General features: G+C 40.5%; 1 protein-coding gene across 3 annotated transcripts in view; it reads left to right on the top strand.

Annotated features, from left to right (window-relative positions):
- The window catches only part of STAMBPL1 (STAM binding protein like 1), a 52239-nt gene that overhangs the window by 20221 nt on the left and 18151 nt on the right, over positions 1-13867 (top strand). For all 3 annotated transcript variants that reach the window (XM_055119625.1, XM_055119624.1, XM_004607495.3), the window contains 2 exons: positions 7668-7748; positions 12048-12265. In XM_055119625.1, coding sequence (XP_054975600.1) covers positions 7719-7748; positions 12048-12265 — 248 coding nt within the window. In that variant the 5' untranslated portion in view covers positions 7668-7718. The remainder of the gene's footprint in view (positions 1-7667; positions 7749-12047; positions 12266-13867) is intronic.

Raw genomic sequence — 13867 nt, 5'->3', positions numbered from 1 at the left:
ATATAATTTTTAAAAATCTGATCAATATTTTAAGCCATACCATCATGGTTACAGCATATTTCTGATGGGCACACTGATAACACAGATATGTAGAACAATCAAAGTAATATTAGTTTCAAATTCATAATTTTTAAGTCTTTCCAAATGAACAGCAAAGGTGAGTCTGGGTTATTTTTTCCCCCTTTCCAGTTGTAGGTTCCAAACTGTAAAGGTGTGAAAAGGAGTTCCTCCTTTAAACCTGTGTCACTGAAGGCATGGGAATGACACCTCATATCTCTTTGTCTAAGTCATAGTAGGTCACTGCAACCCACAGTTTTGGGTGATGATGATTTCCTTTATCACTAGCTAAGTAGATTGCACTATGCTCTACTTGAAAAAATCTGACCTCTAACCCAGTGGGAAGAAGAAAGTTTGCTTCTTTGGCCAATCAGAAAGGAGACTCCAGGAGGAGGAGGAGGTGGTGCGAGGTTCATCGTTTCACCTGCCTCCAGTCTACACCTGCTTATCCAGTTTGTTGCAGCAGTCAGGTTGAAAGGAGAACCAGAAGGTGTCAGTCTCTGGCTGTCCTCTGTGCTCTTAGTTTATAAGGAGGCTGCTCACTGCCTACAAGTCTCCACTTTGTATCTGACAAATGTAGTTTTGTATATGAAAGAGACTTGGGATTTGCTTAATCATAAGAGAAATATATATATTAATATACATATTATATATATGTAAAGGTAAGATAATTAAGGCTGAAAAGATCACAAAATAAGTGTGCCGCTCAATCATGTATTTTCCTCTGTTTGTTCTTGGTGTTATTTATTGCTGGTTTTATTTTGTATCTTCTGGAGTTTGGAACCACCCCTAGTAGTGTCTGGGGGCTACTCTTAGATCTGTGCTCAGGGTTCAATTCTGGTGGTGCTCTGGGGACCATATGTGGTACCAGGAATTAAACTTGAGTTCACATCTTGCAAGGCAAGTAAGTGCCTTAACTCCTGTACTATGTTTCTGCTGCTGTTTTGGGGTTTTGTTTTGTTTTGTTTTTGGTGTTTTGAGTCGCACCCCACAATGCTCAGAGGTCACTCCTGGCTCTGCACTCAGGAATTACTTTTGGCAGTGCTGGGAGACCACATAGGATGCTGAGGCCCAAACCTGGGGTGCTGGGGATTGGACCCGGGATGCCAGGGATCAAACCTGGGTCGTCCGCATGCATGGCAAATGCCTTACCTTCTGTACTACCAAACTGACCTGCTGTTGCTGGTTTTAAAAGTCAGACTTATGGGCTGGGCCTGGGGCTCAGTGCCCAGAACTATGGTGAAGAAATAAAATAATGAATACATAAAAGTAAAAATTGTAGAGTTGATTCCACACTTATTTGGGGGGAATTGAAAACTTGGGGTCATAGAATTGCCCTGAAATCAAAGGATCCTGCTATGAGGCTGCAAATTTGAGAGAATGTGGAAGAGCTAGACTTACAGAGGAGTCAGAGCTGTGACAGCTTGTGTTATTTAGGAGGGGGCTCCTGCCCCTTCCAGGACACATAGTGAGGAGACTCCTTTTTTTTTTTTTTTTTTGCCAGTCTCCAGGTCCCTCATTTCTGATATAGATAAAACTGTTCAGCTAGTTTTAGGGATTGCTTGTTAGTGGAACTGCTGGTACAAGGTTGACACCTCATGTTCACTGTGAATATGCATGGTTATAACACCTTTTCTATGCCATTTCCCAAACCCTATGTGTCAGAATCAAAAAACAAAGCAGGCTTATTTGTGGTACCATGGCTATAGACATCAAATAAAGGAAAGTTCTATTTAATGGGAAATTTAATAGTCATAAGATAGTACTGTGGTTAGATTGTGTGTCTAGCATGCTCCTGACACACTCAATCCTTAGCAACATTTGGCATGTTAAGCATCACCAGGTGTAGTCTTGGAGACCCCTGAGCATTTCCAGCTTCCCTGGTGGTCCCTTTCATCACATGGTATGAACAGCACTGCATCCCCAGGCCCTAACATTGAATTCTTGGCCTGGTTGGCTGAGATTTTCCAAAAGATTTCCAGAGCACCATTCGGTCAACCACTACCATCCCCCATAATAAAATAAAATGTAATTTAAAGTGGAAACTGGTTTTGTCTTTGAAGTTACAGTAGTGAAGCAGAAATAAAGGCTAGAAGACAAGAACTCTAAAGCAGAAAAACAAAACAAAAAAAACCTCTCTAGAAGTATATATAACAGGCTAACTCTCCTACGTGGCTGGAACAGTGAATGTTGATGTTATCGAACCATAGGAATGTAAGCCCTGCAAGGGATGGGGATAGTGAGGTGGCTGAGATTAAATCAGGCATTGCTTAGGATGTTTTCATTTAGAAGCTGTGGAGTGGGGTCCTGATGTGCCATTGTAAGTGGAAAGGGGAGCGCTAAGGACCCAGTAAGAATGACTCCAAGTAGGTCATAGAGACAGGACTCAAGTTCAGGTCGACACCAAAGGGTGGCCTTTGCACTCTGTACCCCAAGCTCAGTGAGCCTCCACCTCGCACAGGGAATTTGTTTTATTCATGTATGATGTTGAGTACCAACCATCTGCTTATCCTCCAACTTGCAATATTTATCTTATCTTTAGCAATCGAAGTTATTTTCAACCTGAAGTCTCATAATAGCTGCTAAAGAACGAGGAACTAGACAAGATTGCCCTGCCAGCTGTCCCATTTTGTTAATGGACAAGGATTGCTTCCTTTCCTGAAGTAGTTTGCTTATTATCTTGTCACTTGTGTTGTTGGCCTTTCCTCCTTTTGGAAATGGAGAGTTTATGTATAAAAATTACTTCTATTTCCCACAGCAGAGCCCAAACATTATGTTTGCCCCATCCACCATGATTACTGTTTCCCTGTATAACTGTCACTGTCACTGTCATCCCATTGCTCATCAATTTCTTCAAGCGGGCACCAGTAACGTCTCTCATTGAGAGACTTATTGTTACTGTTTTTGGCATATCCAATACGCACAGGTAGCTTGCCAGGCTCTGCTGCGCGGGCTCGATACTCTCGGTAGCTTGCCGGGCTCTCCGTGAGGGGCAGAGGAATCGAACTCAGGTTGGCCATGTGAAAGGTGAACGTCCAACCACCGTGCTATCGTTCCAGCCCTGTACAACCTAAAACATTATTCTCTCCTTCATGCTTTCCTACCTACCTACTCCTCTCACATACTCTGTTCTCAAAAGCACCCTCAAATATCTCTTTTAAATAATGAGGCCATTCATGCCACTACTTGCTCAACATCCTAAATAATTCCCCAATTCATTTCAGCCATGGTACCTAGTGCTGCCAGATCTCTGGTTTTCAAAGATAGGCAGAAATCTGAATTTTTATAACCAGATTTGTTTTTCATTTTTGGACCACACTCAGTGATGCTCAGGGGTTACTTCTGGTGGAGCTCAGGGGACCATATAAGATGCCGAGGACTGAACTAAATTCTGTGCATGTAAGACAAACGCCCTACTCACTGAACTATTGCTCTTGCCCATATTACATTTTTTAATAATGTTGTTAACTGCCTTAAGAATTTTAAATGACTGTAAAAATCAAATGAAACATTTATTATACCAAATATTGTCTTTGTTGCTTAAAATATCTACTTGTTGGAAGGCTTGTGTGGGACTAATTCTGAAGAAGTCTGAGTTTTATTTGGATAAGTGGGATCTCACAGGCTTGGCAGGATTTTGGTAAGCTATGGGAAGGGAAGAAGGAAGGATTATTTATGCAACTTCCTGGATTTGGGCAAAGGTGTGGAGGTAGAAACAAGTGAAGCAATGAGGGTGGTGCAGGAGACAGTGATGAAAGAGGTATATTCCTTGTCATCCCTGACTGTAGTCTCTCCTGGCCTAACCTACTATTCTTTCTAGGTTAAATTTGTTTGACTCAACTATTTTAACAGATACAAATGTATGATACAAGATAGAAATTTGTCAACCTAGTGGTCTCAGGTTGGCAAACTAGATAGAGTGCTTCTTCTTGCTTTGCCATGGCGCATCCTCATGACCCATGGTGACTCACCTGCACACCAATGTTTCAGCTGGCAGAAAGACGCGGGCTGGATGGGTGGAGAGGTCATGTCCCTTTATGTCAAAGGCAGAAACTAGGTGTTGATCACCACATTTACCTTCACACCCTAGTAGCCAGAACTTGGTAATATGGCTACATCTAACTCTAAGGAATCCTGGGAAACATAGGTTTTATCTGGGTGAGTGGCTCTATCAGGTAAAATTGATATTTGTATATTAGAGAGACTAATTTGAAGAGCTATGGCATCTTTATATTCATTGACAATAATTGCACTGTAGCACTGTCATCCCATTGTTCATCGATTTGCTCGAGTGGGCACCAGTAACATCTCCAATTGTGAGACTTGTTACTGTTTTTGGCATATTGAATACAATACAGGTAGCTTGGGGCTGGAGCGATAGCACAGCGGGTAGGGCATTTGCCTTGCACTCGGCCAACCTGGGTTTGATTCCTAGCATCCCATGTGGTCTCCTGAGCACCTCCAGGAGTAGTTCCTGAGTGCATGAGCCAGGAGTGACCCCTGTGCGTCTTCGGGTGTGACCCAAAAAAAAAAAAAAAGTACAGGTAGCTTGCCAGGCTCTGCCGTGTGGGCGGGATACTCTTGGTAGCTTGCCGGTCTCTCTGAGAGGGATGGGGGAATCCAACCCGGGTTGGCCTCGTGCAAGGCAAACGCCCTACCTGCTGTGCTATCACTCCAGCCCACAATTAAGGATTGAAAACAACTTAAGTATGCATATTCAGATGGCTGGATAAGAAGATAATTTATTTAAACACATGGAATACTGCTCAGCTATTTGAAAAAATATGATATTCTGATATTTGTAACACGTGGATGGACCTGGAGGGTATCTGGTAGATGAAATAAATAATATATAGAAAGACAAACACTGTATGATACCATTCACATATGGTACATAAAGAAACCAAATAAATGTGTGAACTAAATAAAACAAAAGTGTTTAGAGGCTGGAGTGATAGTACAGAGGGTAGGGCGTTTGCCTTGCATGCGGCCTAACTGGGTTCAATTCCCAGCATCCCATATGGTCCCCTGAGCACTGCCAGGAGTGATTCCAGAGTGCAGAGCCAGGAGTTACCCCTGAGCATTGCTGGGTGTGACCCAAAAAGAAAAAAATAAAGTAAATGTTTAAATCATAAGGCAAAATAGTGGTTACCAGAAGGGAAAGGCAAATTGGGAGCAAGTAGATAACTGAGGAAAAAGGAAAAAGGGATCAATTGTTTAGTTAGTTATGGTGGGCTAATTGTATTTTGTAATGTGTGTTGTTTACACAGCTATTGATTATTATAACAACCGTATACAGTATGCCTGAAATCTACATAATATTATAATGTACTGTAACTTCAACTTAAAAGGAGAAAAAATGGCTATTGAAGATTATGGAGCAATCTATACATCTGCTCTGTGGGTGTCAGATTCTGTGTGGGTCGGGTGCCGTTTATTATACCCTCAGTTTTCTCATTATTTTAGGAAGACCCAGTAGACCAAGTAGAAAGTGATACTAGATATTGCTTTTTTCTTCTTTTAGTTTCTTTTACGTGTATTTATACCCATTGTGTTTGAGTACTATGGTTGGAGTAACAGTGAGTTTTTGTTTTACTTTGTTATCATAACTGATCAAGAGAGTGTTTTTTTAAACTTTTTGATTTAAAGTCCTTTGGGCACTCTCAAAAATTATAAAAGATACCAAAGACCACCCCCCAAAAAAAATCCTTGTTTATATGAATTATAGTAGTTTGTGTTGGGGTTTCAGCAGCCAGCCTGAGACCCTGGCCAAATCCCCTGCCCCTAGAAACAGGATCAGGCTCTATTCACAGGGGCCCAGGGCCCTGTGCCCGCACTCCACCCAGAAAGGCACTCTGGTTGAGAAGATAATGGGATGAGGGACCTGACAGTCATCACTTGCCTGTGTTAACACACCCAGCCTTGAGAGCGGGAAATATAAATCATTTGCTAACATCTGTAATGAACTCGACAAGGTGTGTGCGATATGCATGTGGGCTGCCTCGAAGTCCATGTATAAATATCCTGTGTGAGAGCTAATGAAATGAGAGCTGCTTGACCTCCAGCTCTCCCCGCTCTGTGTGGTCCTTTCTTAGTGGCAATGGAGAGTCTGTGGTGCGCAGAGGGGCTGGGCAGAGACTTCTCCCCTTCTCACACCCTCTCCTATAGGGTATAAGTCAGGCGGCCTGGGGGATCATACTCCAGTTTGTGGGGGTCAATTGGCGAGGACCCTGACAGTTTGTATTTAGTACATTAAAAATGAAAGCATTTATGAGGATTTGGAATTGAGTATTCAATCAACTTGTAGCCTCTGGACCTATTATACATGGATACATACAGTTGAATGCAATTTTGATATAGGTTATCATATCAACATAATGCTAGTAATATTATGGAGATATTGACCTTCCAGGCCTTACAGATCTCTGGGACTCTGTATACACTTCAACAGCTACTAATAAAAGAGCACAGCCTGTTTGTGCTGACTTTGGGATACTGAGAATGCAACTGTTAGTGCGAGGAATTGGGATTAACAAAGAAAGGAATTAAGACAGGACCAATGTCACAGAGTAGTTAATGTTTCAATACCCCTCCACCCGAAACTGTTGATCTATTGAGCCATAAATTTCTTAGATTTGAGGACAGTTGGTTTATATGTTTGAACTATAAAATTGCTTGCGGGAATTTATAGTGATTGGTTTTATCTTTGGCAATTTAACAAATTCTGCTATCTTAATTTGCAGAATTAAACATTTCTTACATTTAGAAACTCATTGCAAATTTGCTGGATTTTTTAAAAACCCACCATTGATTTTGGCTACCTGGTCCAAATTCTGCCAATTTTTACTGAGTTTATCACACTCTGTCCTAGGGAAGAGAACAGTGCTATACTTTTGCATGTTTAGGTAATTCCCACTGGCTGAAGTTTTGTCCTCATGCAAAAAACTGAGAATTACTCAAACCCACTAATGCCAAGGGGCAGGAATCACGGAGGCCCCTTAGAGTTATGCCTTCTTGGCTCTAAGGCTTTTGTTTAATGCAGACTAACTCTAGGTTAAGAGTTCATGGCCTCAGGGGCTAAAGAAATAGAACAGCAGGCAAAGGATTCGTCTTGCACATCGCCAACTCAGGTTCAATCCAATTACACTTGACCACATTCAGGAGTAATTTTTGAAAACAGAGGGAGGAGTAAGTCCTGAGCACAGCTGAGTGTGGTCCAGAAAACTAAAGAAAATGACTTTTTCACCTCAGACTCCATACTGTCTCCAGTAGGAGCTTGATTTTCTCTTTGAAGAAAGAAAATGTACTTTATTATGTAAATGAGAGTTCCAAGTGAGAAAATACCCATGAGACTCATACTGAGTTCCAAGCAATTATTAATTCCCTTCACACCTACACTTTAGAAAAAATCTGCTCTTACAGTCCAGACAGCTTTAGAATACCTGTAGTTTTGTGTCCACAGGAAGAGTTTTCTCACAGACACTAAAAACAGATTATGTAAATTAGTTCAATTTGTTCCTATTTTCCTGAGGCAGAAATAATGCTGGGGCTGCTGAGAGACTTCAATCCTCAAAAAGTAATCCAGGTTATGCTCTTTGTCTCTGAAACAGATGAAGTAATTGAGAAGAAGCAGCGAACGCCATCATCATAGCCAAGACAGCATGGATCAGCCATTTACCGTCAGTTCTCTGGTAGGTAGCACCAACCGATATTTGACATATGCTTGTAAAACCCCAAAAGAAGAACAGAAACATACCAACATCTGAAATGAGTCACAATTGCTTAAAGAGGTTTAGCACTTGTCATTTCTTCATCCATCTGTGCGGTCCTCTCCTTTGAGGAAGTGACTAATAAAGTTCTCTTTTGCTGGAATTAAAAATAACTTTTTTCCACAAAAGTGTGAAATTTTGATTTTTCTGGCTAGATTCCAAGAGTGCTGAATGCTGGAGGGAGTTGATTTTGTGGCACATACTTCATACCTTAGCTTCTTAACTTTGTGTGACAAAGATCATTTTGGATTTTATGCTAGATGTTGCTTGAAGATTTTTGTGAGGATCTTTACCCCTTGGTTTTCTCCTTTTTCCCCCTTTAAGGTCCACCATGGAGTATACCTTTTCTAACCACATCGTAGAAGGAAGCTACATCTTACGAGGGAAATAACAGGGGTTTTGAGAATCCCTATTATTTGAGTTTATTCTGTCTATGGCCCAGATCAATTCTATGTGTGAATACTGGCACTCTAATATCCCTACGGCACTTTTGGTGCTTAGTCCCTTATGGCAACTGACACCACAGGCTAACATAGGGGCTCGGCTCGCTAATTAGAAAGTATTCATTATCACAATTACCCTGTTACTGGAAACCCTCCCAGTACACTCACTTGCAGCCCTGAGTAGTCCTGAGATTAACAGGAAAAAGAGGTCCAGTTCTTGTTCTGAACTAGGTTATGATCTTCTGTTCTTTCTGCTTATAAAAAAAATTCCTTACAGAGGCTTAGTCCATCAGGAGTAAATTTGAGAGATAGAGAAGTTGAGAAGTTTCCATTTTCTGATGTTATGTTGTCAATCCACTGTCAGATAATAAAGGCTGCCCGAAACTAGAGAGATAGCACAGGGATTAAGGCATTTGCCTTGCACACAGTGACTGATTCATATTTCATTCCTGGTACCATACATGGTCCCCCACACTGCTAGGAGTGATCTTTCAGCAAAGAGCCAGGAGTAAGCCCTAAACATCTCCAGTTCTGGCCACCAAACCCAAAATAAATAAATAAATAAATAAATAAATAAATGAAGACTACCTGTTTTCACTTCTACAGAGGAAAGAGTTATCTTTTGAGAAGGCCTTGCATGCTTTTCTGGAACACTGAGTAGGAATAATTAAAATCCTAGTTGGCAGGTCAATGTAAAAATGATCATATAAGGCATTTTCTGGAAAATTTTTGAAAATTTGGAAGTATTATACTTTAAGAAGTTCATGTACACATGGGACATTATAGATAACTGAAGACCTTAAGCTATTTCCTAGTTTATCGCTAAAATCTTTTTCCCCCTCTAAGAAGGATAAGGCTATTCAGTAAAAGGAACATAAATCTTATCTTTATTGTCATATAAAGGGTAGTCTAATCATAATCATGTGGGCTTTTCTCTCTTCCCTTTAATTTGATGTATTTATCATTTGTCTTGAAGGCAGAATGCTGTATCCTAGGAATAGATAAGTGGAAGATTGTTCTTTCCCTCAAGGAGTTCAGCAGTTCAAAAATATCTGTAGACAAAGCATAATCTATGGTGGACTAGATTCTATAGCAGTAAAAGATAGGGAAATCTTTTGTTCCTTTTGGAGGCTACACATTGTCAGTTTTGGGGGCTCAAAGTTCATGGGCTCCAATTCCAGCAGCTTCTCTGAAATGAGTAAATCAAAGGATTAGAAGAGTAACACAACACAGATAATAGGAGAAGGAAGTGTGGCTACTTTAAGATGAAGTCATCACTCTGGAAGGGTTTAACTGTTGCTACTGATGTCACCTCTCTGATCTCAGAATTTTGGACCAAATGGAATTAGATTTAAGATGTTAGGTGAGGATCAAAAATTAACTGAACATCTCTTTGAGAAAAGTACATCGTAGTAAGGGTCTTGTAACTTAGACAAAACATGGGAAACTGCTTAGACCAAGAACATGGGAGACTGTCAAGTCTTCTTGTTCCTTCTTTAAACTGAGATGGCTTAACCCATAATTTTCTAGTGGGATAGAATGAAGATCCACAGAGGGAGGAAACCTAGGCTGTGAGCACTTACTTGGAGAGAAAGAAACAGGAGGAGGCTTGCCTGTATTCCTCTGTGCCTGATCAGTAGAGTTACAGAAGTTGCAAATGGTCTGTGCTTCTTCTGATTTAATGGGATCTTAAGAAGCAAGTTTATGCCTCCCTACTTTATGTGTTAAGCTTTTAGAAGCAAGAATCATTGCAGGCCCTGAACATTCTGTCTATCGTACTAACCAAAGTAGACCAGATACCCCCAGAAACCTGCATGTATCTTATTCACTGCCCCTTGAGACTAACAGTTGCCCTTCAAGTAATTCATGGCTAGACTAGAGCTATGTCTCCCTTAATATATTTTTCAAATTTTTCTACAGACTTTAATCAAATGCTTCAACCACACTATTGTCAAATTTGAACCCTTTCCAAATTGGCAGAGAGATGTCTGGAAGCTAGTATTCTGGGCTAACTCCATTATTGAGCATCACAGGATAATAGACTGGGATAAAGCAGCACTTCTTAACTCTCAGTTTTTCTAGCCACCTCTGGGGAATCTGGGTCTATTGATCTGAGAAGATATGAGGCATTTGCATTTTGGGGGCATCTGAGGGCTAGGTTTCTGCCACACCTGGTTGTGCTCAAGGATCACTCCCGGAAATGCTCAGAAACCATATGAGGTACCAGGGATTGGCGATTTTACTCAGGTTTCAGGCATGCAAGGCCAGGGCCTTACCTGCTGTGTGATGCTGTATTTAAGAGCTTGCCCATTGCTGCTGCTGCTGCTGCTGGTTAAGCATCTCACTTGGAGCAGGAATCAGCAAATTACAATCAAAAGGCCAAAGACATCAGTTTCTTTTTGTAGATAAAAATTGTTTCGATCCCAGCCAGAATCATTTGCTTATATATTATTTGTAGCTGCTTGTCACCAAGTAGTTGCAATTACCACTTTATCCTGCCTTACAAAGTCTGAAAAATTTGCTATCTGGATTTTATTATTGTGGGGGCCAGGGAACACCTAACAACCAGCAGGTCAGTGTAAAGGCCCAAGGGTGGGGTTCAGGTGAGCCATGTGGGGTCGGCAGGGTTGCTTGGGAGCCTTATGATGCCAGCCATTGAACCTAGCTTAGGTCTGTTAGGCATGTAACCCAGCCTCTGTGCTAACTTCTGGAACTACTCTTTGGCTTTTTAGAGAAAAAAAAAAACAACCAAGTTGTTTTGTTTTTCTGAAGCATTGGATTTATATTGAAGGACTGGAGCGATAGCACAGCGGGTAGGGCATTTGCCTCGCACGTGGCCAACCCAGGTTTGATTCCTTTGTCCCTCTCAGAGAGCCCAGCAAGCTACCGAGAGTATCCCATCTGCATGGCAGAGCCTGGCAAGCTACCCATGGCATATTCAATATGTCAAAAACAGTAACAAGTCTCACAACGGAGATGTTACTGGTGCCCACTCGAGCAAATCAATGAGCAACAGGACGATAGTGCTACAGTGCTACAATTCTCATGAAAATACGTGCTTAGTGTTTTTCTAAATGTATACAGAGGTTTTGAAAATTACTGATGTTATTTTATTAATAACACTTTTTTGTAATATTGATATTATTTTTTCAGTCAGGGACTAATTCACGTGTAATAGCTATTATATGGAGGGCTAATTAAAAGAAAATTAAAATGATATTAAAAGAAAAAAGCAGGGGGAAGTACCCATATATTTGAAAAGACTTCTTTAGGATTTGGTGGTGGGTTTTAGACATTTAATTAAGTCGCAGGTTGGGAAGCTCTGACAGCTACTTAATGACTAGATAGATTTTAGTAGAATTGAATCTGTTTAGTTACTTTAAATCCAAGCTATTCCACTGAGTCCCTTTGAGTGGAATGACTTGATCTCTGCCCTGGCACGAAGCCTTCTCTCTGCTTTGTGTAGTGCAGGATAAAACTACTATAGAATATAAAGGTCAGTGTTATTTTATTTACAGAAACCTGAAACACTTTTACACCTCAGAGCTTGAAACAAAAGAAATGGTACTCCATTAAAAATGTATATTTACCCTGGAAATGTATGTGGTTTTTGTGGTGCATGGATGACAGGTAAAAGCCTTCATTTTATGAAGTCATGGACTCTTTTACAAAGCTTTCCTTAGGTATTTGTACTACCTATTCAGCATAGATCATATATGCATAAATTTATTCAGGTTTATTTCTTACTGTAATCAGAAATTCAAATTTGGCTTCGCAGAAAAAGTTGGCTGCTATGCCTGACCACACAGATGTTTCTCTCAGCCCTGAAGAGCGAGTCCGCGCACTCAGTAAACTCGGCTGTAACATAACCATCAGCGAAGATATCACTCCCCGCCGCTACTTTAGATCTGGAGTAGAAATGGAGAGGATGGCGTCTGTGTATTTGGAAGAAGGAAACTTGGAGAATGCTTTTGTCCTTTATAATAAATTTATAACGTGAGTATTTTATTTTGGAGGCCTTTAATGTAGGAATGCTGGAAAAATAATTACAGAGAATTTTGATGGAGCAGCATGAATACCAAGTGGTGTTTTATACTCAGGACAATACTCAGGAAAGAATAAAATGTCCAGGTTTGTAAATTGCCATGTAATGTGTTCAGAGGCAACTTTTCAACCTCTCTGAGGCTCAGGGATAGGAAGAAAGTCAGGGATCAGTAGGCTGACAAGTTATTTGCAGGTCCCCATTTTAATTTTTTTAACTTAAAAAAATAATACCATGGTGAGCTATAATAACATGTGATTTATAAACAGCATACCATGACTAATTATACGCTATCACATAACAGTTATAAAAAGTGGCATTTTACAGTCAGCTCATTATAGTCAACTAGGAAGAATTATTCATTTGTTTAACAAATATTTATTGAGCATTTACTATGAGCTGAACACTGTTCTACATACCGTGGACACATTAATAGGAAAAATGTAGAATTTCCTGTCCTTATTGAAAAATACTTTCTTTGCCTAAATGTGATATAAGTGATTACCCTGCATCTTTTGACCATTGTTCCTTAAAAAGATGATAATTAACTCCTAATAAGTACCTTCTAGGGCTAGAGCAATAGCCCAGCGGATAAGGCATTTGCCTTGCACATGGCTGACTCGGATTCAATTCCTTCATCCCTCTCAGAGAGCCCGGAAACTACTGAGAGTATCTCACCTGCACAGGAGAGCCTGGCAAGCTATTCGTGGCATATTCGATATGCCAAAAACAGTAACAACAAGTCTCACAATGGAGACGTTACTGGTGCCCCATCAAGCAAATCGATGAACAATAGGATGACTGTGATACAGTGAAGTACTTTCTAATCCACTAGAGACTATGGTTGTCATTTACTGGTTATGAATGTCCAATTAAGCATTTCTGACCTATGTTTGGAACTTTTGATTGATCAGTGACCCTTTGACTCTTTTCCAATGATGAGAAGGAATTACATCAAGCTTTCCAAAACCTTTACATTTTTACTTGTTGCCAGAAGCATACTCACTCAAGGTGCTCTCTGGTTGGAAGTATGCACCCAGGACTGAAAGACACAGAAGTGACTGAAGCAATTGATTTCTATTTGTGAAGCAACTTGACATTAGCTCATGTAAGTTGGTACTTAGCTTGCTGAGATTAACTACTCTGTAATGCCAAAAATAACAGTTGTGTTATTAATTTCATATATCTAGATATAGAAATATATAAATATACATTTAAAAAAATCCCTATGGAGAAGTAGGTGCCAGAATATAGGTTAAATGGTAGGTCATTAGCCACATAGTTTTTTGAAGAGGAGGTTCATTCTTTTTTTTTTTTTTTTTTTTTTTTGCTTTTTGGGTCACACCTGGCGATGCACAGGGGTTACTCCTGGTTCTACACTCAGGAATTACTCCTGGCGGTGCTCAGGGGACCATATGGGATGCTGGGATTCGAACCCGGGTCGGCCGCGTGCAAGGCAAACGCCCTACCCGCTGTGCTATCGCTCCAGCCCCGAGGAGGTTCATTCTTATGTTAGAAATAATCGAGCTTTTTTTTCTTATATAACACTGAGGACC

This window comes from Sorex araneus, chromosome 11, assembly GCF_027595985.1.
Source record: "Sorex araneus isolate mSorAra2 chromosome 11, mSorAra2.pri, whole genome shotgun sequence".
NCBI lineage: Eukaryota > Metazoa > Chordata > Mammalia > Eulipotyphla > Soricidae > Sorex > Sorex araneus.
The sequence above is the reverse complement of the archived record's forward strand: the minus strand, read 5'-3'. Positions and strand labels throughout refer to the sequence as shown.